The sequence below is a fragment of the Balaenoptera physalus genome, assembly GCF_965194825.1.
Source record: "Balaenoptera physalus genome assembly, chromosome: 4".
In the NCBI taxonomy this organism is placed as follows: Eukaryota; Metazoa; Chordata; class Mammalia; order Artiodactyla; family Balaenopteridae; genus Balaenoptera; species Balaenoptera physalus.
The window spans coordinates 59060664-59087914 of NC_138891.1; the positions used below are offsets into that span (position 1 = coordinate 59060664).

The 27251-nt window shown below is 43.5% G+C and overlaps 1 protein-coding gene across 3 annotated transcripts in view; it reads left to right on the plus strand.

Annotated features, from left to right (window-relative positions):
• USP13 (ubiquitin specific peptidase 13) overlaps positions 1-27251 on the plus strand; it is a 118463-nt gene that overhangs the window by 44004 nt on the left and 47208 nt on the right. For all 3 annotated transcript variants that reach the window (XR_014262746.1, XM_082458954.1, XM_082458955.1), the window contains exons 5-10: positions 4-146; positions 2241-2425; positions 10373-10467; positions 11563-11750; positions 17852-17923; positions 18277-18370. Coding sequence is in view for 2 of the 3 variants with exons in the window: in XM_082458954.1 (XP_082315080.1) it covers positions 4-146; positions 2241-2425; positions 10373-10467; positions 11563-11750; positions 17852-17923; positions 18277-18370 (777 nt within the window). In the remaining variant the exon portion in view is untranslated. The remainder of the gene's footprint in view (positions 1-3; positions 147-2240; positions 2426-10372; positions 10468-11562; positions 11751-17851; positions 17924-18276; positions 18371-27251) is intronic.

The following is a 27251-nucleotide window of genomic DNA, read 5'->3' on the forward strand; positions in this document are numbered from 1 at the left end:
CAGGTAACAATTGCTTGTGATGCAGTTCTCAGCTCAAAATCTCCATACAGAAAGCAGGACCCAGATACGTGGGAAAATGAATTGCCAGTGTCCAAATATGCAAATAACCTCACCCAGTTAGACAACGGAGTCAGGATTCCTCCAAGGTGAGGGTCAGACAGCAAAATGGAACTTTCCCCCCCAAAACGGGCCAAAGGAATATTTATTTTTCTACCTCTTCACTGAATTAGCAATTATATATTTTCTTATCAGATGCCTTTTATTAAAAATAAGCTTGGGACTTCCCTGGTGACACAGTGGTTAAGAATCCGCCTGCCAACGCAGGGGTCACGGGTTTGAGCCCTGGTCCGGGAAGATCCCATATGCCGCGAAGCAACTAAGCCCGTGCGCCACAACTACTGAGCCTGTGCTCTAGAGCCCATAGCCACAACTACCAAGCCCACGTGCCACAGCTACTGAAGCCCGCATGCCTAGAGCCTGTGCTCCGCAACAAGAGAAGCCACCGCGATGAGAAGCCCGCGCACCACAACGAACAGTAGCCCCTGCTTGCTGCAACTAGAGGAAGCCCGCACACATCAACGAAGACCCAACACAGCCAAAATTAATTAATTAATTAATTTTTAAAAAAAGCTCAAAACTGCTCTCTAGAATTATCTCTACCTTTGTAGTAGACGCTGACCATGGCCAGCCCCTGCCCTGGAGCCCATCCCCACCCTGAGGCCTCCGGTTGTGAGCACCTGCAGCTCCTCGCTTGAGGGCTTTCTCTGCCTGCCCCAGCCAGGTGGGCCAGTGCACCGGACAGTCAGAAACGCTGCAGAGCCGTGCTCCCTCCTGTGCTCCTGGAACAGCCCTCAGCCAGTGACTGTGGAGTGGAGGGAGGAACACCCTAGATCCCTACGCTCGGGTGGGGTAACTGTCTCCTGGAGTTCCCCAGCCGGACTGAGCCCCAGTGGCCCATGGGGTCATCTGCTTGTTCACAGTGCCTGCACTGGCTTCCTGCCCTTTCAGTCTCTCTTCCCTCACTCCCCTAGGGTGCCTCCTGGGATAGCCTCCCAAATGAGCCATTTGCATTCACATCTTTGTCTCAGAGTCTGCTTCTGGGGCCCCCAACTTACAAAGACGGACAATAGTCTTTGGTTGTCACGTTTTGGCTGGAATGCTCTTTAGGCTCCTTTCGCACCTCCTGTAATCAGATGCCAGTGTGTTTCCAGAGGCAGGTGCTGGAGGGAAAGAGCAGGTAGATGAGGAATGTGTCCCTTCTGGTTGGACCCTGACTGTACTGCATTCCTGTTCTGTGTGGTCTTAGGGAAGGCATGGTACCGTGGGGCTTTTTCTCCCTTTGATAGTGGGGATGGTAATAATGCTGAAGAGTATATATTAGAATTAAATGATAAAAGTTCTGTAAAGCCCCTGGCACATACTTGACATTCAACCTTCAGTTAAGTTGTTTTCCTTTCTACTTAATTTAGATTGTCAGTGTAGTAGAGTTTTGTTTAAACCAGTCTTACTGCTTGTGGCTAATGCTTTGGAACTTCAGGTGTTTATACACATGGGATCTTTAATGTTTTAAGCTTACTCAGGCTCCACAGTCTCTCATGTAAGGAATTTTAAGGAAATGACCTTGCCTCCTACCCTCAGGTTCTGTGTCTTTTCTAAAGTAAAAGAACCAACTCGGGGCTTCCCTGGTGGCGCAGTGGTTGAGAATCTGCCTGCCAATGCAGGGGACACGGGTTCGAGCCCTGGTCTGGGAAGATCCCACATGCCGCGGAGCAACTGGGCCCGTGAGCCACAACTACTGAGCCTGCGCGTCTGGAGCCTGTGCTCCGCAACAAGAGAGGCCGCGATAGTGAGAGGCCCGCGCACCGCGATGAAGAGTGGCCCCTGCTTGCCGCAACTAGAGAAAGCCCTCGCACAGGAACGAAGACCCAACACAGCCAAAAATAATAAATAAATAAATAAATAAATAAATAAATAAATAAATAAATAAATAAAAGACTTAAAAAAAAAAAAAAAAGAAAGAACCATCTCGAAGGAGCTGGGAGGAGCTGGCCCCCATTTGGGAGGCAGGCAGGTTACTGAGTGGCCCTGCTGCTCTGGAATGGATCTCTGTTATTCCACTGACGGTCTCCTGTGACTGCCCCAACTGCCCCCAGCTTGAGACACTCCATTTTCTTAGATGTTAATTTTCTAATCACGTCTTGTACTCTGGCTGTGCTAACTGCTGTCTGATGATTTTACAGTGGTTGGAAGTGTGCCAGGTGTGACCTGCGAGAAAACCTCTGGTTGAATCTGACCGACGGCTCTGTGCTGTGTGGGAAGTGGTTCTTTGACAGCTCCGGGGGCAACGGGCATGCGCTGGAGCATTACAGAGACCTGGGCTACCCTCTAGCTGTGAAACTGGGAGCCATCACTCCTGACGGGGCAGGTGAGTGTGCCTTTACCAACTTGGGAACTTACAGTGGCTCTCTCTTAGATTTAACCAGTGCCTTAATGTCTGGGGTTGGAGGGCATCAGCTCTGGACTCGGCCCAGGTTCGAATCCTCACTCTGCCTCTTGTTAGCTGTGAGATCTTGGGTGAGTTTTCAAATCCTTCTAAGCCTCAGGTTCCTCATCTTGAGGATAATCACAGTACCTCCCTCATAGGTTTGTTAAGGTGCATAAGCATTTAGGCCAGTGCACACCGTAAGGTCGTGATAACAGTTTGCTGCTTTTGTTAGTATCTTTCTGAATATCTCTTGGCTAAGAGGACAGAAGCAGGAACCAGGACTTGTGAAGTGAGTGTGCATAAGCAAACCCACCATTAGAATAGTAGGGGGAAGGCCTAGAATTCATTATGGGGATTAGTGTCATTTTAGGTACAAATGGATTCATTATGGAGAAGATGGGTTTTAAAGATACTGTGTGTTCAGAGCCCCTGACATCAGCAGGCAGTGACAGTGTCCAGTGCAGCAAAGCGTTAGAAGTGGTTCCTACTTGTACTGTCAGCTTCAGAACTGGTCTTCTTTGTGCTCTCACACTGTATGTTAGCTTTTGGCTATGTTTGTACAGTTAATTCCTTCTACCATTTGGTGAGGGAAAAGGGAAATTACATCAGGGTTAATAACGAGAAACTTAAATACTGAACAGTGGCCATAAGAGCCCATCATCTCAGCATCACTGAAAACACTTATGAAGCACAGACCTGTACCCACACCCAGGTCAGTTTCTCCATCTGTCCAGGTTTTAATCTTTATTTCTTCTTTACTTTAAGGTAAGATGATTTTTTTAGGAAAAATATAAAGACATTTGGCTTTTCTTCTCTGCTATCTTTCTCTGACTGAATTAGCCAGCCTCAAAGTTAATTAGTGAGGATATTTTCACTGAATGTGGTACACTCTTTGTCAGCCATGCCCTCTCCATCCAACTGGTTTCATTTATCTGTTTTATAATTGAGGGCTGGCAGTTAGGTCATGGCAAGATTCTTTTGATTCACCTTTTGGGTAAACTTCCAAAGTTTAGTGGACTTCTTTTAACTCATTAGAGAAAAGTAGCTGCAAGAGTCTCAGGTGCTGGGGCCAGACATTTTCCCCTCAAATAAATAAACCGCTACACAAGCCAGGTTGAATCCTAAAGCCTTCCAGGATCTGAGGAGGAAATTCAGGACATGCAGTTGGATTCAGGGTTACAGCAAAGTGCTTACAGGTCATTGCTCTGTTGGATGACTGCTGTATATGGTAACCATCATTGTTCTTGTAGGGCCTATAGAGAGAAAGAAGAGTTTGTAATGTAGGCATTCTATTGGGTACAATTGCAAGGGGAGGATAATTCAGATGTTTCTACTTTTAGTGCTATCTTATGCAGAGCCTTTTTAAAAAATTGGAGTACAGTTGATTTACATACAGTGTTGTGTTAGTTTCAGGTATACAGCAAAATGATTCAGTTATACATATATATATTCTTTTTCAGATCCTTTTCTATTATAGGTTATTACAAAATATTGAATATAGTTCCCTGTGCTATATAGTAGGTCCTTGTTGTTTATCTATTTTATGTATAGTAGTGTGTATCTGTTAATCCCAAACTTCTAAATTATCCCCCTCCCTGTTTTCCCTTTGGTAACCATAAGTTTGTTTTCTATGTCTATGAGTCTGTTTCTGTTTTGTAAATAAGTTCATTTGTATCATCTTTTTAGATTCCTCCTATAAGTGATGTCATATGATATTTGTCTTTCTCTGTCTGACTTCACATAGTATGATAATCTCTAGGTCCATCCATGTTACTGCAGATGGCAATATTTTATTCTTTTTCAGGGCTGAGTAATATTATGTAGTGTTTTGATAAGACCAGTTATTAGAAGTCCAGCTCTCAGAACATCCTGTTCAAGACAACAATTATTTGTATATGGGGATTTGTTCTAAAATTTTGCTTGAGCTATGTCTTTTTCATCTTTAAGTTCCAAACAAAATCTTATGCATGGAGGCATGGATACTTTGATTAAATGAACCAGCCGGTCTATAAGTACTTAAATAATTATATTCTATTTAAATGTATGCTAGTAGTAAAGGCAAGGAATAATTCTATTCTCTATGCATATATTTTTTTAAAAAACATTTATTTATTTATTTATTTTTGGCTGTCTCAGGTCTTAGTTGTGGCATGCGGGATCTTTCATCGTGGTGCGTGGGCTTCTCTCTAGTTGTGGCGCACAGGCTCCAGAGCGCACGGGCTCAGTAGTTCTGGTGTGTGAGCTCAGTAGTTGTGGCTCGTGGGCTCAGTAGTTGTGGTGCGCAAATTACTCTTCATGTAATTGAGAGTATTTGAATAAGTACTCTTTTTTCAACCATAGAAAGCATAAAACATTGGCAAAAGCGATGTAGAATGTGCACCTGTGATGAGGGTTCTTAAACTCACTTAGCTGAGGCAATGTTCACTTTTTTTTTTTAATGACTATTTTTTAAAAAATTACTTATTTTTATTTATGTTTTTGGCTGTGTTGGGTCTTTGTTGCTGTGCGTGGGCTTTCTCTAGTTGTGGCGAGTGGGAGCTACTCTTCGTTGCGGTAGGCGGGCTTCTCATTGTGGTGGCTTCTTTTGTTGCAGAGCATGGGCTCTAGGCGTGCGGGCTTCAGTAGTTGCAGTGCATGGTCTCAGTAGTTGTGGCACACGGGCATAGTTGCTCCGCGGCATGTGGGATCTTCCCGGACCAGGGCTTGAACCCGTGTCCCCTGCATTGGCAGGCGGATTCTTAACCATTGCTCCACCAGGGAAGCCCATGTTCACTTTTTGACAATAGATCAGGATTTGATTCCGGCTTATGTTGTACAGAGTTGGTTTTAACGCAAATAATTATTTTCAGTCTAATTATCATTACATACTAGTTTATGGGATGCATCAACTCTATTTTCATTTCTTTTAAATCTGTTTAATAGATTGCTAGTTGTAGCTTATTGTTTATTTAAAAGCCAAATAAGTTAATGAAAACATGTGTAAAGTTTCCATAAATGTCTGATGATGGGCCTTGTGGATGTTGAGGCCCAGGAGTGCAGGGTGCCCTCTGTCTGGGAGTGGGGTGGCCCCCTGCTGATCACGTTACCACTGGTGAGGGTCCATCTTCCATACTTGCTAGGCTCACTGAGGCTAATTCAACTCACAAGAGACAAAGTGTTAAAGTCAGGGTGTTTAGTTTTTAGTTTCTAGTGAGACCCACAACCACCTGTAAGTGCGATGTTTATGTCAACTCGACCAGTACATTCCCTCCCTGTGGAAAGCTGAATTATATTTAGAATATTGCTTAGTGAACATGGAATCCAAGCAGGTTGTGAACTCAGATATTTAATGGTCGTGTGATCCAATCGTCCTGGTTTCCTTCTCCCCAGTAAGGACATACCTGCTCAGTGAGAAGCTCCTACTCATCTTGAGGTCTCAGCCTAGAATTAGTTCTTCCAGGAAGCCTTGATCCCTCCAGGCTAGGCCATTGTGGTGTCTGGGTAATAAAAGTGGGCCCCATATCGAATTCCACTGTGGGTTCCATGGGTACAGCAGCAAACAAAATAAGAAACAGATCACCATACAAGCAAACAAAAAGCTTTCCTCTGTGGGAGGAGACATTCGTTTGGCAGAGCAAGGTTGAGGTTCTTGGTGGGAAAGGAATGAAGAGGGTTGGAGGCAAGAGAAGGTGTGTTTTTCTTTCATCATAGAAATTAGTTTACCTAAGAAGAATCCTCAAAGCCTTGGTGATTACAGGAGAGTCTTCCTGTAATGCCCGTGGCAGCAGTGAAATCGCCTATCCCACTGGCCCCTGCACCAGCTCAGCAGCATCTGAAGGTGATTTTTCTTCTTTGGTCATCTTCACCCCTGACCTGGGTATCAGCTCAAGGATTTGGATCAAGGCATTGACTACTTCATTTTAGTTTTGACCTGGTTTGTGCCCCTCTGTCTGCCTCTGTGCTGCTCCACTGTGGCACTTTTCATGAGATCCTGTTGCTGTGTCTAATGGTGGTCACCTGGGACGTCAGGACCTGAGTGCCATGTTTGTTGTTTACTATTCTATCTCATCTAGCATAGCCCCTCACACATAGTAGGTGCTCAGTAAATATTTGTGTTGTAAACAGATGGAGGAAGACAGACACACCGATAAAGTTTTCTCCTCTGATTTACCTTTTTTTCTTTTTCTTCTTTTTTTCTATTTTATGGACATCTTTTTCCTCTTAATTGTTTTCCTTTCCTGACCACAGTCTAGGTTCTGTCTGGCCTGCGAGTTATACTGTCTAAGGTGATGGTATATACCTCTGCCCTCATTCATTTTGTGTTTGGTTTTCTAGATTAATTGCTGGAGCATTCTCTTGTTTCTATCCTTTTCCTGTCTGTGGCAGATGCTCTATAGGCATGTAAATATAAACTCATGGTGGAGAGATGCAGTTTGGGTGAATGGATCATACTTACTCTGGAGAGATCCTTTCCTCTCTGGCTTGTGACTTGGTGTTTGACCAAGAGTTCTGGGTTTTTTTTTTCTTCTCATTTGAGCTGTATGATAGAGCAGTGAAGCCAGCTTCTCTTGTTTCTTTGGTCTTTCTAAACACCAGATCTTGTTGAGGTACATCTCTACCTCTCTCTCCTTCTGCTTTCCTGTGGGGGTATCTGAGGGCAGAATTTGGACTTATGCCATTTTCTGGGGCTTAGGAAAGAGAGCCCAAAGTTACATGAGTAAACCATAGCTAAGAAGACATCTGTTGAGGTCCTTTATACTAAACCAACATTCTTATAATACTATTTGAAGTAATAAAGTTTAAACTTGTGAGGACAGGGACCCTGCTTGTCTTATTTAATATTAAATCCTCAGTATCTGTATATATTTGGTGTTCAGTAAATATTTGTTCAATACAATGAATGAATCAATAAATGAATGAATGAGTGAGTGAGTGAATCCCTGTGGGTGAACAAGGATGACCAGTGGTACACTAGTCCTAATAGTATACCACCATATAGAAACATTTTAATCTTTGGCAATTACTTATAAAACATTCTTTTCAATCAAAATATAATAAATTTGGGAAAAAAAGAAAAGCAAAAAACCAAAAAGAAACCTTCCCATTCAGAGAAAAGAAATTATTACCATTTTTATGCAAATTCCTTACAGATTCTCAGTCTTTGTCTCAGTCTTAGTCTTCATCTCTATTCTCTAACCTTTTCCTTAGTTTTGGAACTTAATGCACATACTGTTTTCTAACATGCTTATCACATCATTGAGTTATTCATGCTGTAAACCTTTTCTTTTATCTTTTCCCTTCTGCGGGTCTCTCTGTGCTCTCCATGGCTTAATTTGTCATTTGTCATTTAACTTGAAATGAAACAATGACTGGTTTCCTTCTAAAGTAAACGTAGTTACTTATGAAACTGCTTGGACTATTCCTAGGACGATCTTTCTGTGAGCTTCCTAACTGTGTTTCTTGGCTCCAAGCTTTTAAGTCAAGGAAGAGGTCGGCAGGGTAATACTTGTCAGGCAATGCTTATTTGCTACAATAGTTTCTGAGCTAAGACTTGACTTTGCTAAGCAGAAGTTGGAAATAAAGTGAATTTCCCAATGAAAAATGTGTAAGGATTTGCAGCCCCTGAGTCTATTTCAAAATTTTTTTCTATGACTACATGTCATTTTAAAATTCTTCATGATTGCCAAGTTTAAGGATCACAGTTCATTTTTAGATTTCTTGTGTGTTACTCACTAAACTGTTTTTGTCATTGGGGTAAGAAGTAACTGTTGTGTCTGACCAAATCATGTCATATTTTTGGAGCAGTTAATGACTGGAGACAGGAAATGTTAATTTCTCACTAATATCTCATTAGGCTGGAGCCTAATGGCTTAAGAACCATAGAGTTCTATGTGATTTTCACTTATTTCAAAATCCTAGACCCATGCAAATGGTGCATTTCTAGCAATCTTACTATTTTCTATTGGAACTCTGATAATTAGAAGCTTAAAGTCTTAAGTCTTCAAAACTATCTCACTAGTTAATAATAACCAAAGATAAATGCCTGGGGAGTGTCATTTTCACCTTCCAGCCAATATTTGAGTGGTATTTTGGTGTCATGTGTCATAGATTAAAAATATTGTTGATGTATTTGTTTCAAGTTATTAGTTCAAAGAATTTTTTTTTTGGTATTTAAACTTTTTGGAAATTTTTTCTTAATTGGGCTGGGGATTTTGTCTTTTGTTTTTGATTTTGAGAGCACTGAATTATATTTAAAAAAGGAATATAGATGAAGGCTGCTATTCACAAGTTAAAATGGGCCCCTAAGGGAAGAGGGATAGAAGAGAAAGCTATACAATGTTTAATCTATTAATAATAGAAAGAGCGGCTTTTTTGGGGTGGCAGTGAGTCTCTGTGTATCTGGGTTTGGGTCAGAGGGTCACCATAGTTTCTATATATATTACTTTTTGTTCTCCTCCTGCTATTGTTCCAAAGAGCAGTAAACTCCTTGAACAGTCTATCTTTTACTGTCCTAAAGAATAATATCTTTATATCTATTTTCAGATTTTGTTTTTCAAATTTAGAAGTGAAGAAATTGTGGTTTTTGACTCTCCATTCCTGTTAAGGGCCTAGGATGGCGCTTCACTGAGCCTCTTGGTCTCCTGAGAGATCTGAGGAAATGGTCTAGTGCAGAGGAAAAAGGACTGGGCCGGGAGTCAGAATACCTGGGTTCTGGGCCACGTGTGGGGTTTGAGGCAAATGATTTAACTTTTCTAACCCTCGTTTCCTTACCTGCAAAATGGGCCTGAAAAATGTGTCCCTCTCCTGCATTGCACTGCCCTATGACGACAGATAAGGCAGCAGTTTGGATAGCTTTTGAAAACGCTAGGCAGTGCCTCTCAGACTTTGCTGTGCACGTGGAGATCTTGTTAAAATGCAGAGTCTCATTCAGTAGGTTTGGGGTTGGGCCCGAGATTCTGCATTTCTCACAAGCTCCCAGGTAATGCTGCTGCTTTGAATCATACCGCAAGAAGCCAGGTGCGGTCTAAAGCCTTATGTTGTCAGGGGGGGATATGAGGGTCCTGAGGAGAGAACCCTCCCCTGCCACCCCCAAACACACAGCTTCCCAACACCGGCGTGCCGTGAGTGGGTTACGGACGAGGCCAACGTGCTGATCCCTGAGGTCCTGGGGCGGGTGGAGCCTCCTGAGTTACCCCACTGTGCTAAATGCATCATCATTTTCTTCTGTGTGCTGTGGGGTGGACGCATTTGGGAAGCACAGCAGTCTTCACAGATCCCTCACCAGCTCTGTGAGGTATGGACACTGCAGTAGGGAAGAGGGGATGAGGGGGCAGGTGGAGGTGGAGGGTCGTGAGGTGGTAGGTCTGGGACTACCAGAGAGACTATAGAGGGTTCCACAGGCAGAATTTTGTTTTGTCCTGGACCTCACGCTGCGGCCCAGCCACTCGGCAGCCCCGGGGGCCTGTGTGTTCTCTGTCGCTCACAGGCTCTCCCTGCGTGGGCAGACGGCGTGGTTATTTCCTCCATCACCCTTCCCTCCTCCCGAACTTGTATCTGTGCCACTGGGGTTCGGGTTAGAACAATCCGTGTTAGGCATTTGTATTTGTCTAATTTTAAATTGTTTTAACTTGGACACTGTTCTGTTTTTCTTGTTTTAGAAACCTTTTTAAAATTACTTTCTGAAATGTCAAAAGAATTGATGTGATGGGTATATTTACAAAAATACCTATTTATTACGCTTATTTTTTATCATCTGTCTTCCCCCCCCAGTTGAAACTCACAAGAGATTTTTGTTTTGTTCATTGCTATATCCCAAGCCCAGGGCATAGTAGGAGCTCGGTGAATATGTGTTGATTATTGAATGACTTGATTACAGATCTCAGTGCTTATTTTCTCTTCACCTTCTAGATGTGTATTCTTTCCCAGAAGAGGAACCTGTTTTGGATCCTCATTTGGCCAAGCACTTAGCGCATTTTGGAATTGATATGCTTCATATGCATGGGGTAAGAAAGGTCTCCTTTTGTCTCTATTCCCACTTTGTGGGGAAACTGTTCGGTTTATTTATATAATTCCTATCACACAAATCTTCATTTTATAGGTTTTAGGTTTTAATGTTTGCATTTACTTCTTGAACTTAATTAGCATTTTCTTTTGGTTATCAGCTTAGATTTTTAAATTTTATTTTATAGTAAAAATGGCACCTCATCCAGTACCATTTTGTTTTAGTTGGAGTTTACTTGCAAAATTTCTGTCTCTTGTGATGGAGAGTTGCGTTGATCACTCTTTGTTCACTAAAGGGAGAAGGTACGGGGAGATGACCTTTAAAATGATCTGTGACCAACATCACTTTAATTGATTACAGGAAGGGAAGTAGAGCTCCTGGGGCAGGGGTGGAGAGGATAAGCCAACAGATTATTGTTGACGGAAACGCTTTGCCTCATTTCATATTGTGTTTTCAGGCTGGTATCGTGACTGTGTAATATTTGTCCCTATGGGGAGCTTGTTAATTGTGCGTGTTTTGCTTTAGCCCATGTCATCTCCCTCTCCTCGTGTTCTCCTCTGTAACTCCTCTTTCTCACTCATGTCACTTTTTAATTTGTGTTCTGTGCTCTTCTTTAAACCTCCCTCCTGTGTCGAGCTTCTCCCGAACCCCATGGTTTTATTCCACTTTCTTCTCCAACTGCTTTGCTTTTTGTTTGCTGTGTTGCATTGTATCTGCCCTTGAGATTATTCTACTTGCTTCTGTTTTTTGATTCCTATTTGTCTTCTTCCTCCTCCTATCTCCTTTCCTCCCAATCTCTGTCTCTTTTATTTTAAAATCTTTTAAATGTGGGTTTTTTTTTAAATTGTGGAGAGATACACCTAATGTAAAATTTACTGTTTTAACCATTCTTTAAGTGTACAATTCTGTGGCATTAAGTTCATTTGTCTTGTGCAACCATCACCACGTCAGTCTTTTTTAATGAGGTTGTTTATTTCTCTGTTTAACTGGGGAAGAAAGGCAGAAACATCTATTGCTGTTAGAAATAATTGGTGGGACATGATGTTTGAATGATAACCATTGTTAAAGTTGTATTTCTTCAATGACGTTGCCCCAGACAGAGAACGGGCTCCAGGACAATGACAGCCAGCCGCGGATCAGCGAGTGGGAGGTGATCCAGGAGACGGGGACGAAGCTGAAGCCCATGTATGGCCCCGGATACACGGGTCTCAAGAACCTGGGCAACAGTTGCTATCTCAGCTCTGTGATGCAGGCCATCTTCAGCATCCCGGAATTCCAGAGAGCGTAAGTGTCCCGTATAGACCAGGGTGCACAGCCTGCCCTGCATCCCCTCCGCGTCCAGTCAGGCAGTGTGTGCTGAGGAAGCCCTTCACCATCTGTGCTGTGACTTCCTGCATGAAGCTGGGTGAGAACACTGGTCAAGTGTTACGGGGATCAGGTGAGATAAGAAGAGCTTTGTAAACTGAAAAACCTCCTACAGGGATTTGTCATATTAATAATGGCTTCCATTTTTAGACCAATACCCTCTATGCCAAGAAAGTAACAATCATTAAGCTTCACAGCAAAACTGCCACATCTCTTCCTATAGATGCGCTAGGAGAGGTTCGGTGATCTGGTTGGTCAGTGGTGAGTGAGTGGAGCTTCTAAGAGGATTTAAGCTTTTCTTTTTTTGCTACTCAAAATGTGGTTCGTGGATGGTGCTGGTCCTTGGACTGCTGGATGTGGATCCGAAATGAGACAGGTATGGAAATTGAGAGTGAGCATTCAGAAATTGTGGTAGGCATTTGACGTTGCCGTTTTTTATAAGTGGCATTTCATTTTTTCAATACAGTTGACCCTTGAACAACATGGGTGTGAACTGCACGGGTCCACTTATATGTGGATTTTTTCAATAAATACGTACTACCGTACTACAGGATCTGTGGTTGGTTGAAACCATGGATAGGGAGGAACTGCGAATCCAAAGGGCTGACTGTAAAGTTATGCATGGAATTCCGATTGTGCCGAGGGTTGGTGCCCCTGACTCCCATGTTGTTCAGGGGTCAACTATAATTTATTTTTATTGTATTTTTAAAGGTATCATCTATATGAGTTGAAATCAACAAACTAGCTGGCACTTCACCACAAGTAATTGGGAGGCACTGATTTAGGGTGCTTCCCAACTGTACATGTTCAGGCTGCCTGCTTCCTCCCTTGCTGAGGGGCAGAGGGGCTGTGTCTCTGGCCCTTTCCTTCCTTCGACTGTGCTTAGGACAGGGAGCCACAGAGACTGGTAGCTGCAGCTCATGGGCGGCCACTGCCTAAGTTTAGGAAATAATCTCTAGTGTTTCCCAGAGCAGGTAGGATTCGACCTTGGTTCGAGTATGGAAGGGGACACACATGTGCTAAGACAGAATGACGGGCATATAGCACTCTAGGGACAGCACAGGGCAATTTTTTACCCACGTGGAGTTGAATGCTAATGATTTTAAAGGTAGTTAATAAAAGTATATCAGATGTCCTTTTCCTTCCTCTCTTGGTATTTGAAGTCTTACCTCTTCATACTGTTCCTGGCTTTGGAAATTTATGGTCAGTTTTCCATGTCAGGTTTTAATTTTTTCCATCCAGCCAATAAGGAGTGGGTTCTGGTCTGCTCAGCAGTGTGCTGGGTATGGGGGGTTCAGTAGTAAACAAAAGGACCTGGTGCCCAGCCCCAGTTGGGGAAACAGACATTAAATAAATGTAGACTGTCCCCAACTTATGATGATTCGACTTAAGATCTTTTGACTTCAAGATGGTGCAAAAGTGATATGTGTTCAGTAGAAACTGTACTTCGAATTTTGAATTTTGCTCTTTTCCCGGGCTAGTGACAGGAGGTACATACCCTCTGGTGATGCTGGGTAGGGCAGCAGCCATAGCTCCCAGGCGGGCATGCGACCCTGAGGGTAAACAGCTGATATGCTTACAACCATTCTGTACCCAGACAGCCTTTCTGTTTTTCACTTTCAGTAAGTATTCAATAAACTAGATTGGATAGTCAACACTTCATTATCGAATAGACTTTGTGCGAGATGATTTTGCCCAACTGTAGGCTAATGTAAGTGTTCTGAGCATGGTTAAGGTGGGCTAGACTAAGCTTCAATGTTTGATAGGTTAGGTATTGTAAATGCATTTTCAGTGTACGATATCATCAACTTATGATGGGTTTATTGGGATGTAACCCCATCCTTTGCTGAGGAGTATCTGTAATCATAAGAACAACTGCATGATTATAAATATGGTAAATTCCATGAAGGAAAAGGGAAGGAGGTGGTCAGGGAGGATCTCTTTGAAGAAGGGACACACAAAGGGATACTCACCTTGACTGATGTGCAGGAGGAGTGTAGACAGGGTTTTGGAGAAAAGCAGGAGCAAGTTTGAAGCTCTGAGATGCGAAAACCTTTTCAAAGGTACACATCATGCATTGTATTATTTTTATAAATTCTTACCCATGTCTCATACCTGTATTATCATTTGATTTGGAAACAATGTAGCTTCATCTTATCTGTCTCATGCTCCAAGATTTTTTTTTTTAAACTATTGAGGGAAAGTCCTTATGGTAGGTGTTGTATAATTATTATTTCTTTTAAACTAGAATGGAAGACACTTATATTCTTTTGTTACAAAGCGCAACAACATTTTTAGTGCTTTACAGCCTACAGTTTTTGAAAATATTTCCTATACTTGAAAGTTTGATGAACAATTAACTTTCTGAATTTTTTCTTCGATGAAAAAATGTACCTCATGTCTATAATTTGGAATTAAGATTTGAATCTCTCACCTGGTCTCGTTTCAAGGGTTGTAGAATTTTGTAGTATCTAACATTTTGTATTCTATTTTCTAAACATTTACTGTATATATTAGAACATGAGCAACTTATTTTTCATACTTGTCCTTAGTCTTTTGGTTCTTTTACCGAATATCACTGGGTTGAAGTACTTGCTCTTCAAACTCCTTTTTCCCCAGTGGGACTAACTCAGTGGAGTTATGTCCAGGACTGGTATCTCCATTTTGTAAGTAGAAAGAGTGACTCACAGAGAGATTAAATGACTTACGCACAACCACGGTGTAATTCGGGAACATCAGCCAGACTCCTGATACCCTGCCTGCCACTTGAACCCAGTTTACATTTCAAAATAATTCCGATGAGGAGCAAATCTAAATAAACTGGTGTATGAATTGAATGACAACGAAGATGGATTGTCAGATAGCAAAACTGTTTTTTGCTTTGAAAACCACTAGATTACAAATTGAAGATATAAGTATTGATACTTTAAAAATTATCCAGCATTACTGCTGCCTTTTAAAAATTTTTTAAATTTTAAAAATTTATGTTTTATTTTTGGTTGCGTTGGGTCTTCGTTGCTGCGCGTGGGCCTTCTCTAGTTGCAACGAACGGGGGCTACTTTTCGTTGGCGGTGCATAAGCTTCTCATTGTGGTGGCTTCTCTTGTTGCGGAGCATGGGCTGTAGGCACGCGGGCTTCAGTAGTTGTGGCTCGCGGGCTCTAGAGCGCAGGCTCAGTAGTTGTGGCGCACGGGCTTAGTTGTTCCGCGGCATGTAGGATCTTCCCAGACCAGGGCTTGAACCCGTGTCCCGTGCATTGGCAGGTGGATTCTTAACTACTGCAGGGAAGCCCCTACTGCTGCCTTTTAATTTAATTTTGTTGTAATAGAGGATATTCCTCATTGATTAGAAAAGGAATATAAATTACTAGCAAAATGGACTTTTCTGACATCAAAGATTTACCCCCTTTAACTTTATTCTTCTCCATCAACCTTGCCGGAAAGCATAAGCTTTTCACTAATGTTCATCTTACCAGTGGATTTTTTTTTGTCTTGTCAGATTTTGAGATATGATAAAGACTGGATTGTAAGAGAGCTAATGTTTATAATGTTTATCGTGTTGTATATTAATTAAGAATTCTTCAAGATATGGGAACATATTGTATGTGTATAACTGATTCACTTTGTTATAAAGCAGAAGCTAACACACCATTGTAAGGCAATTATACTTCAATAAAGATTAAAAAAAAAAAAAGAATTCTTCAGTGCAACCTCTGACTCTGAATATAGTTTGGTTTATCTATTATTTGGCTCTTGGTCCATGGAAAATTTCTAAATGGAATTGTTGTTCTAGTGATACAACCAAAAGCCATTTGAATGGGACTATTCCAGAGACGTGTGCTCTGTTAATTTTTATGTTGGTACATAACCTTGGATACAAATTCTGAGTTTGTAATCAGCAGGTGCCTAGAAGTTTCTAGTATTTCAGGGATCTAATTAGAGGTCATTACTAACTGTAGTGTATCATGGTTCTCTGCCAAGACTTTACTGCAGTAATGCCTGTTCTGTTGGGTCATTAGGTAGTCAGTTATGAAAATTGGTTGTGTGATTAAATGATATGAATATATTCATTCAACACATATTTATCGAGTGCCTTTTACATGTTAGATGCTGTTCTAGTGCTGGAGATGCAGTCATTTAAAGTCTCTGCCTTCATGGAGATTATATTCTAGTATGTAATCTCTAGAAAGATAATAAACAAGAACATAAATAAATTGTATAGTTGCAAATAGTGATTCATGCCAAGAAGCAAGTTAGCCAGGCTCAGGTGCTATGGAACATGAAAGGGAGCAAGGATCCGTAGAGAGAGCGTTCCAGGAAAGAGACAGCAGGATGGCATGACCCTGAAGCAGGAGCGAGCTTGGTGTGCCCTGGGCAGCGAGAAGGGGAAATGGCCGGGGCGTTGTGGTCTGGGAGAGAGGAGTGGGAATGAGGTCAGAGAAGCAGGCAAGGCAGGGTGCAGGAAGGGACAGGGAGAGGGATCCGCTTCTGGATGCTTCTTCCTAGAGCTGTCAGGCTCAGAGAGTCCAGGCCTCAAGAGGGAAAGGTGAACGGCACAAAGCAGGGGGTGTGAAATAGGAAATGAACTTAAGAAGTGAAAGAAATGATTGTGTGTTGACATATATATGGAATCTAAAAAAAAAAATGGTTCTGAAGAACGTAGGGGCAGGACAGGAATAAAGATGCAGACGTAGAGAATGGACTTGAGGACACGGGGAGGGGGAAGGGTAAGCTGGGAAGAAGTGAGAGAGTGGCATGGACATATATACACTACCAAATATAAAATAGATAGCTAGTGGGAAGCAGCTGCATAGCACATGGAGATCAGCTGGGTGCTTTGTGACCACCTAGAGGGGTAGGATAGGGAGGGTGGGAGGGAGATGCAAGAGGGAGGGGATATGGGGATATATGTATATGTATAGCTGATTCACTTTGTTATACAGCAGAAACTAACACACCATTGTAAAGCAATTATACTCCAATAAAGATATTTAAAAAATTAAAATTAAAATAATTCCCAATCTATGTATAATTATTTAAATGTAATGAATTCACTTATGTGCTTTCTCTTTTGAAAAACATGCTTGTTCAATGAAAAAGATATTAGTTTATTCATCTACTTAATTTTGAAGATTGTTCTGTAGACAGACTGACAGATATGTACTATTGGAAACAACTAATACAGGAAAATACATTTTTGACACGTTTGGAGGAAAACTTAAAAAAAAAGAAATGATTGTGTGTTGAGATGAGAGATGGATGGTTACAGTTAGGCTGCTCTGTCAGGTAAACTGGTCAGAAGGAGGGCTTTTGGGCTGCACAGGGGACTGTGGATAGGGCAGGTACATCTGGCAGCGTGGCTCAGGGCACAGCTTGGGAGCCAGGCCGCCTGGGTCTACTCTGGCTTCATCACTCCCTCCTGGGTGATTTTGGAAGCTACCTAATGAATTTGCACCCTGATTTCTCATCTCTCAAATGAGGTAACGACAGTAATCCCTTCCTCATGTGGTTGTAATGAAGTCTTAATCAGGCAGTTTAGGAAACGCTTCAGAAACAGTAGTTGTTACTGCTGTCATTATTCATTTTGACACCACCAGAACAGTTCCTAACCTCACCTTTCGTTTTTGGGAAGGTAGTTGAGATGGCGTAAGCCAGTGGTCCTTGACTCTGGCTACATGTTAGACTCACTTGGGGAACTTGTAAAAGATTCCAAATCCCAGGCCTCAACCTCAGGCAGTGAAATCAGAACATCTGGGGGTGGCTCTGGCTTTCGTATTTTTTCTAGAAACTCTTTAGGGGATTCTAATTCGTACCTGGGGTTTGACCCATTGATAGAAGCATAAACATTTTAGGGAGGCCCATGAATATGACTGCAGAGGTAGGAGCTCAGGAAAAGATTCTCTTCAGGTGGATGATTTAGTGTTGACAGAAAGGCAAGAAGGTCTTAGCTAGGATGATAGCTTATTTTGGTTCTGTTCATCTCTCAGTTCCTATGTTTTGACTGTTGCTTTTCATTTTCTAGGTATGTAGGAAATCTTCCAAGAATATTTGACTACTCTCCTTTAGATCCAACACAAGATTTCAACACACAGATGTAAGTGCCCTGTTGTAATTTTTAAGTATCTGATATAGTGTTCCTAGTGGTTTTCTCTGGGTTGCAGAATTAAAGGCAATTCTCTTCTTTATTGTCCGTATTTTTTAAAGTATTCTAAAATAGGCATGTGTTACTTTTGTAAAAAGAAAAAAATCAGTAACATTGTAAAGTACTGAGAAAAGTTGAAAATGGAATCAGTATCAAGCAGAATCAAACAGAGAAGTTACTTGTGAGTAATTGAGATACAGTGTTCCACCTAAAAGCAGCTGTACTTATTGAAATTTGTAGGTAATTTTAATATCTCTGAGGGGAAACAGCAATAACCTTTTTGTCTGTTTCTCCCTTCTGTCCAGGACTAAGTTAGGACATGGCCTTCTCTCAGGCCAGTATTCAAAACCTCCCATGAAATCCGAGCTCATTGAACAGGTGATGAAGGAGGAGCACAAGGTATGTGTCTGGGTGTTTGCCACACTGAAACGGTGGAAAGAGGAACCTTCTCAGCAAGGGCATGGATTTCCTGTGATTTGGCGAATGGTGGCCGTCAATTTAGCAAGCTGTCAAAATAGCTCTTTCATTTTAGGGTCTAGGGTGTCTGCTCTTAAAAATCGTGGTAAGGAATAGCCAGGGTTGGGGTTTCTGGTGGCATTTGCTTCATGGATTATATGTGATTGCCATCATTAATGGTCTTTAGAAATAATATTATTCATAAAATAGAGCTGGAATGGAAAGAATAAACGTATAAAAATATAAACATTTTCCCCTCGGTAACCCAACCTTGGCCCTTCTAGTGTTTGTGTTCTCCTAAGCCTCAACTCTGTTTGCTAGGGTTTCTCAAGAGGCTGGTTGTTAAAAAAAAACAACACACATATTCCTATCCCGCCCCTAGAGCTGAGGATTCTGAATTTCCGGGGAGGGCTGGGCAGCCCTCATTTTAACTAAGCTGCCAGGGAGTTTGTAAGCACACTCCAGTATAAGAAACTCAGTTGGCCATTCAGTCACTATTACCTGACTCATTGAAAGATGTGCTTCATCTCCTAATAGCCAGACTCCCATTTCCATGTGCCTGCAGGTTGGGCCACTGACCCCTCCCTGGGCTGCTCTGTTAACGCAACTCCAGATGGCGCCACTCGCAGCCTGGCCTCTTGGAGTGGTGCCCTTGGAGTTGTGCAGTGCGCAGCTTACACAGCTGTATTTGGCGATCTTGGCTCCCACAGCTGCAGTCATCCCGGGTGGAATGCAGGCCCCGCTTCCCCAGCACCTGCTCTGCCTCCAGGGTACCTTGTCTTGACTTAGTGGGCAAGTTCTTTCAGTTCTGTTTCTCGGGTGTGTGACCTCTGTGCTCCCAGCTTAAGTCAGTCATCCTTGACTAATGCCTGCAGACTGAGAGCAAGAATCGAAAGTGAATAAGTTCTTTTTCATAAGGAAGCCAATTAGTTGGGGAAATGGAGCAAACGGGAGAAGAGAGACTAGGAAGGGAAGATATAGAGACAGTGTCTGGGGGTGGGGAGAGGGATGTAGACATTTTGAGGGCCAGGCCTGGAGATCAGAGTGTCATGGCCAGGCAAACCTAAGTCCTCCAGTTGCATTGTTACCCAGCATTGCAACAATGAGTCCCTTATCCACCGCAGACAGGAAGACCCCCAGTTGGGATGCAGTTGAGGTGGTTCGGGAGTTGGGCTGGGGTATCAGGTTATCCAGGCTTCTTCTACCTCTGAGCTCCTATGGAACTTTGAAGAGGTGATGGTGAAAAAACTTGGCCCCAAATGTTGTTTTTGATCACATTTATCCTGGGTTTTCGTCCAGGCTGTCACTTCTTGGGCCGCTCTTGGGGCAGAGTCCACCTGCCCTGGTGGAGGAGACGGAGACTAATTGGGACTCGGGAGCCTGGCTTCCTCTCCTGCCTTTGCAAGGGATCTGGAGACTGGGGGCAAGCCCCGTAACCTTTCAGTCTCAACCATCAAATGGAAGATTGGTCTCGCTGGCGGTTGTGAATAGTGCAAGTGTGAAGGTCCCCTCTCTAATGTAGATAAAATCTGTGTACAGTACAGGACTGTTGTGCTTTTGGAATCTCCTCATTTGAGAAAATGGGAAATGAAAACTCATCAATTTAGCAGTGTTTGGAAGGACAATTTGGTTTTAATATCACAATATCCTTTTACATTAGAAAAAAAGTAGTTCTTATATAAGTCATATTCCTTATTTAGTCTGTGAACAGCTGGGGACCCTAGTCCCCTCCCCACCATTGGATTAGCATGGTAGCTGTGTGATCTCCAGGGGTCTGAGGCTTGCTCTGCCCTGTCTGGTTCAAGGTGTGAAACCCGGCAGCACTTGGACCATATCTGTCCTGCAGGTGTGTTTTGCTTGCACCTCCCCGCCCCCCCCCCCCACCCCGCCCCAGAATCTGACTTTCCAGCTTCTTTTAAACACTCAGAGCCTCTGGCAGTCCCAGGCCCGTGACAGCAGTTGGCTGGAGCTGAGTAGTAGCCCTCCCTTCATACAGGACACACTGTCCCCAGCTGGCTCCAGTCCCTTTGTGGTTCGTGACCTGGCTGGTACGCTGGGTATTCGGGTATGTGACCCTTGATCTAGATGATTTGTAAAGTCCTTTACCCGCTCCGACATGCCAGGATCAATTGGGTCCCTTTAACATTCAGAATGAGCTTGAGTTGACCGTATGATTTTCTTTGTGGCCCTGGAGGTGCCAGTTTCAAGCTGTTACTTGAACAGGCAAGTAATTCATTATAAAATCTCCACTCCTCTTGACAGTGGAGAGAATTACTTTCTGAGGCATCAGGATTTTCACTGGCAGCTGTTTTCAGAGAAACCAATTTGTGAGAATCTTTCTTCTTTCGGGTCTCAGGAGCCCTTTGGTCAGGTGGTCTTGTCCTAGGTCTCTGGTGTTTGTGTCTTATCTTGTACATGAGCCTGAAATGCTCCAAGAGATGAAAGAAGATGTGCTGAAGCAAAGAAGAGGATAGAATACGAGAGGAATGTGTGGCGGAGGGGAGAGAACACAGAGCCATGTGGCAGGAGTGCTTTTTTACAGGGTCACCACCAGAGATACCAATAACTAGCATTACATAGTGCTTACGAAAGGCCAGGCCCTTCCTGTATGTTCGCTGATGCAGAAATGGATGCACAGAATCCTAACCTAAAGTTACAAAGCCAGGGAGTGGGAGAGCTGGGGTTTACACCAGGCAGTCTGGCCCTGAGTGTGTGCGGAATTGACCACTGCACTGTCCTGCTTCCCCAACAGTTGTTCCAGTACTTGTTTCAGGCTCCCAGTGCCTCAGTGTGTAGATGCTGGTAGGTGGATGACAAAAGGGGCTGCTTACATTAAAAAGAATGAAATGATGCCATTTGCAGCAACATGGATGGACCTAGAGATTGTCATACTGAGTGAAGTAAGACAGAGAAAGTGAAAAATAGTATGATAATCTGCTTACATGCAGAATCTAAAAAAAAACCCAAAAAACATACAAATGAACTTATTTACAAAGCAGGGGGGAAGGTTAGGGGAAGGGATAGATTGGGAGTTTGGGATTGACATGTACACACTGCTGTATGGATAACCAACAAGGACCTACTGTATAGCACAGGGAACGCTGCTAAATATTATGTAACAACCTAAATGGGAAAAGAATTTGAAAAAGAATAGGTACTTGTACATGTGTAACGGAATCACTTTGCTGTACACCTGAAACTGACACAACATTGTTAATCAACTCTACTCCAATATAAAATAAAAAGTTAAAAAAAAAAAGGGGTTGCTTAAAGTTTGCGGAATTACCAGGTAGCCCAGTAACTTGGGCTACCCACATCTTGGGTCATTTCTGAAATATATACTTCTGGATATTAAATTGCTCTGCTACAGACCAAGGTGAAATCTAGTTTTTACATATGCATGCTTAATACATATTTTATCTATAAAAAGATTTGCAGTGTTTTTTGGGGGGCACTGCCATTTCTGTATAAATTTGTTGAATTGATTTTTAAAATTAAATTGCGTCTATAATAGCTAAAGCCTCCTCACTAGAAAAGGACACTTTTTCTTCTTCAAAAAATAATATTCCTGATCTTTATGCATTCTAAGACAGTGCTTTCACACATTTTAATGCTGAATACTCCATAATTTCTTTCTCCTTCTGAAGATAGCACATTATTAACAATTCTGTATTCTGAACAAACTGTTTCTTAAGTGACAATTCATTTAATTTCCCATCTAATCCTTGACACAGAATTGCTGGTCTCAGTTTTTGATCAGCATGATATAACCAGGGTTCTACTTCCAGATGATGTAATTTTAGCTCCAAACATAAGAACTTTGTTTTCACTAACCTCCATTTTCCTTCTTTGGGCAAATGTAATGTTTCTAACTCATCTTTTGAAATACGAAAAATAGCTTGGGGGAATACCCTCTGTTCCTTTAGCTTAGGAGATTTGGGGTTTGGACATGAGTTAGGAATTACTGGTCCAAGGTTTATGGTTTAAGGTTAAAAATTTAAATCAACAGATGACATACACCTGTGCGTTGGGGACAGGCTGAGATGCATGTATTTTTTTTTTTCATTCCTGTGATCTTACAATGTAAGCATCTGTACAACCGTTGCTCTAAAGTGATATAAAGCCTCAGTCTTGCTGCTTGTTTATTAATTAAAGCATTAGCCTCAGAGGAATATGAGTGGACACTGTCTGGCTGCCTTCTTGGTTGCAGTGTTAAACAGAAAGTTCTGTGTAAGCATTTGGGAAAGATTCTGAACACGGTAGGTAGTCCTCTCTCCAATTTTAGCTGATCTGTTTTGCAGTTGCTGATGGAGAAAGTAAGTACAGCACCCTATAACTGTGACAGGTTCCTTAGGTGGTTGCTATTTAGGAGACTATCTGGGCCTCCCCTCTTATAAAGTTAGTTGTCAGGACTAGCCTTTGCTTCTGGGGTCCGAGGGGCAGCTCACAGCAAGAGCGAGAGCTTCCTGAAGGCAGGTCTGATTCTTGGTCAGTTTGATCTCTCTCGTCTTGTTTGGTGATGGGCCCGTAGGGGACACTCAGGTGATGACACTGACCCAGTGCCAACCAGGAAACATGTTATTTCTTTGATTTACTTCTTTGGTTCTTGTTTATTTATTTTGGCGGTGCCGTATGGCTTGCAGGATCTTAGTTCCCTGACTAGGGATTGAACCCGGACCACAGCAGTGAAAGCGCCAAGTCTTAACCACTGGACTGACAGGGAATTCCTTTTGGTTCTTATTTAGGCTTTTTGGTTTCTTTTTTTTTTTTTTTTTTTTTTTAAGAACTTTTATTTATTTATTTATGGCTGTGTTGGGTCTTCGTTTCTGTGCGAGGGCTTTCTCTAATTGCGGCAAGTGGGGGCCACTCTTCATCGCGGTGCGCGGGCCTCTCACTATCGCGGCCTCTCTTGTTGTGGAGCACAGGCTCCAGACGCGCAGGCTCAGTAATTGTGGCTCACGGGCCTAGTTGCTCCGCGGCATGTGGGATCTTCCCAGACCAGGGCTCGAACCCGTGTTTCCTGCATTGGCAGGCAGATTCTCAACCACTGCGCCACCAGGGAAGCCCCTTTTTGGTTTCTTTTAATTAACTGCCTTATTCTAGAGCCTGACCTTTTAAAAAAATTATTTAAATATGCAAATATACACACACGTAGAGAGCAAAGTATAATGAGTCTCCATGTACCATCATGTAGCTTCAGCAGTCACCTTTACTGCCAATCTGGCTTCATCAGTCCCTCCTGAACTCAATTTTTCCCTTCCCTCCTCCTTCCCTTCCTCTCCTTTCCCCGCGGTATTTTGACACAAAATCTAAACATCATCCTTTTCGCCTGTAAATATTTAGTATGCACCTGTAACTAGAATACCTTCTTTTTTTTTAAACATTAATATCATGTTGAAAGTTGCTTAAAGTGTTACAACACAATGTATCATCCAATACCCAGCCCATAGCCAGATTTTTCCCTGCAGTATCAAAGACATCTTTTCAGAGTCCCTCTCTTTTTGCAAGAGATTGATTTGTTGAAGGAGCTGGATCATTTGCCCCAGGATTGCTCTAATGATTGCTTCCTTGAGGTATTGTTTAGCTTGTGTTTCTTATAAGCTGGAAGTTAGATCTGGAAGCTTAATTAGATTCAAGCTCATTTTTTTTATAGCCTGATTTTCTATCAGACATGAAGCGAGCATAGTAATAGTTGAACATGGGAATTAGTGAGACCTCCCCTCAGAAATCAGAAACAGAATAGGTGTGGGATGTGGGTGCAGGCAGAGGGGTCAGCTGACGGTTAGGCATTAAGTGTGGGGAGGCCGAGTTTGAGATAAATCCAACCCAGCTGTGAAAGCCAGGAGCTGGTCCGCCGTGGGATGTGGGGAGGGAGAGACAGCATCTCTCCGGTTAGGAAGCTTTTCAAATGACTTCTCAGTGACCATCAGTTCTCAAGCTATAGCTTGTCTGTTGCACCAGGGATTAAGCAAGGTCAGTTGAGGGAAAACAAAGAACTGAAATGGGCACCGAGAGAGAAGGGGCATGGGAGGGGAATGAATGAGGCTGGGCGGCAGTCCGAGTGCGGGGCTGAGTCTCTGGAGTTTTCACCAGGGTCTCCATTGAAACGTCTCCTCCCAGCTGTACAACCACATGGTGGCACAGAGCAGCAGCCAGCTTTTCAGAATTTGTTTTCAGCAAGTTAGTAAACTTTTCCAAGCAGCTGCTTTGATGGGGACTGGCAGGCACCTCAAGTTCCAAGCACAGCTTGTAAGAAGTGACACCAGCAGCAGCAGGCAGTGAGTTTGTGCTTATGTGCATGCCTAAGCCGAAATGCACAACACGAATAGATGTATTCCAAGTGGTGTCTCTGCACTGCCCAGAGTGGACATGTCTGTCATTGCTGGCCTGGCCTGTGATGTTGGCCCCAGGGGTGCGTGGGTTTGAAGAGGGCTTGCCCAGAGTCCAGACAGACTGTCTGCTCTTCTCAGCAACTGGTAAGAGGGACTCAGGGACATCAGAGGTGAGAACTAGGCACATGTGTGCAACAAGCAGTATTAGGTCACAAGAGAAAGAGAAAGACGGATAAAGAGAGACTGCGATTGACTTTTCTAGTTGTGTGATCCTGGGCCAGTTACTTAACTCCTCTTTGCCTCAGTTTCCTCATCTGTCAAGTGGAGAAAATAATAATAGTAATCACCTCATGAAGTTGGGTGATTTAAGTAAGACGCATGTATCAAGTGTTCAGAACTATGCCTGGCACCTGGTAAATATTCATCCACGTACCTAGAATAGTGTCTGACATTTTACAACACTCGGTAAATTTCTATTGCATGAATGACTAAGTGTTAGTCATTATGCAAATATAAGGCATTATTTTTGCATGCGTGTGTTGGCTGGTACCATGTAGATATACATCAGCATTGTGACTGGAGAAAGTTACAACTTTTACATTCCTTTCGGGGGGTGTATGTGTGGGTAGTTAAGCTGATCATCAGATATAAATTGGTCTTCACTTAGCCCTAGAAGCACATCTGAAGCCTCGTGTGTGTGTAAGTTGGTCATTTATGTACAGGTTCCAAGTCCTCAGATGCCGCCACTTTGGGGAATTCTCCTCCCAGAGCTCTCAGCACTGTTTCAAGTCCTCTGCAGTGTTCCCTAACGTTTGTTATAGATACGTGTTGTCTCTCATCACCCCCCCCAACCCCGCCATTGTCTGTCAGCTCTTGGAGGGCAGAACCCCCAATGTGTTCTACATGAAGGAGTTGGTCGGTAAATGCTGGATGCCTAGGTCGGATATATTTTCAGCAGGACAGGAAAATTCACCCGAGTTTTATTAGAAACGTTGCTTAGAACACGTGTGTTGGAGAGATTTTATATGTAGAGCTGCCCTGTGGCGGCAGGAAGATAGCTCTTGGGGTTTTCCCATCACCTGTTGCATCTGACTGTGTGATTGTGCACACCTGTCGTGGCCTCCAGACCCTGGGCATTGACCCTGGTGTCCAGATCTCAAAGAAGTGTGAGACGAGGCCTCCGCCTGCCAAGGACTGCAGTCAAGCTGAGGAGATGGGCCAGAGTGGGCTGAAAGTTAAACGAAGTAAGAGGCATGTTGTGCTATGTGCTCAGTGATGGCCCAGATAGCAAGTTCTCTGGACTTCAGAGGAGGGGAAGGTGGCCTGGAAGCTGAGCATGTGGAGATTTTGAGAAGTGGGTGCACATTTGCAGAGAGCACATGAGTTACTTCTTCTGCTTGATTGGCAAGGGGAGGTTTTGTCTCACTGAGGCGTGCTGTGCTGCAGCTGCCACTCTGGTTCTGCTGCCGAGAGCCTGGAATTGGGATCAGAACCTGGAGTTCATTCCGGTTCTGCTCCTTGCTGGCTGCATAATAATCTGGTCGTAAGACCACGTTCAGTTGACAGACCTTTGTGGCACTTCTCTGCAGTCTCAGTTTCCTTAGCTGCAAAATGAGGATGATGGTAGTACCTTCTTCATAGGGTTACTGTGAGTATTACACGAGGTGACGTGTAGTACCATTATTAGATGGAAATAGCTTTATCCTGAGCCCACCTCTGTCTTTAAAGGTGATGTGGATCTTCCCCTCTGCCTCTTCGGAGTACCCCAGGCAGAGTGCCTGGATTTCCTGCAGATTACCAGCATTAAAAAGCCCAGTTCACATTAAAGCCAGTTTAAAGCTTCTCCCGCTACCAAGCTCAGGAGGCTTGGAAACCAGCAGTGTAGAAGGGTCAGCGTAGGCATCCTCTGGTCTTTTTTTGTCCTTGCTCCACCTCTTTGCCTCCTCCCACCCCCTCTGGCCCCTCCAGAGTCAAGGACCAAGGGTTGGGGAGATTGGAGACAAGGCAGAGCCTTTCCCTGAGCTAGTGCGTTTGCTCCCTCTTGGCTGCCGTGAGTCTTCTACCAAGGCCGGCCTCTTTGTGGGGGGCACATTAGTGGTTCTTTACAGATGCCCTCCACCCCTGCTTGTCCCCTCAGGGACCTCCACAGGGACCTTTTCCCTGATGCCCTCCCCGATGACTTCTGTAACCCCCGCTCTCCCCCCCCAGCTCCTGCCCGAGTCTCCTCAGCTGCCCTCCCATCATCTTATGCAGTGTCCTTTCTAGGGGAGTCTGGCTGCCTTCTGAGCTGTCCTTTTTAGCCCCCGGGGAGGGTCACACATCCTCGTCAGCCAGAGTTGTCCTTGCTCCTCCCATGCTGGCAGCTGCAGGCAGCCTCCTGCCGCTTCTCCAGGTGAGGGCAAGCTCCTGGGAGCTCCACGTGCTCTGCTCCAGAAGCAGCCCTGGGCCAGCTCATGAGCCCGGCAGCTCTGCAGCGGTTGCCTGGGGCGTTG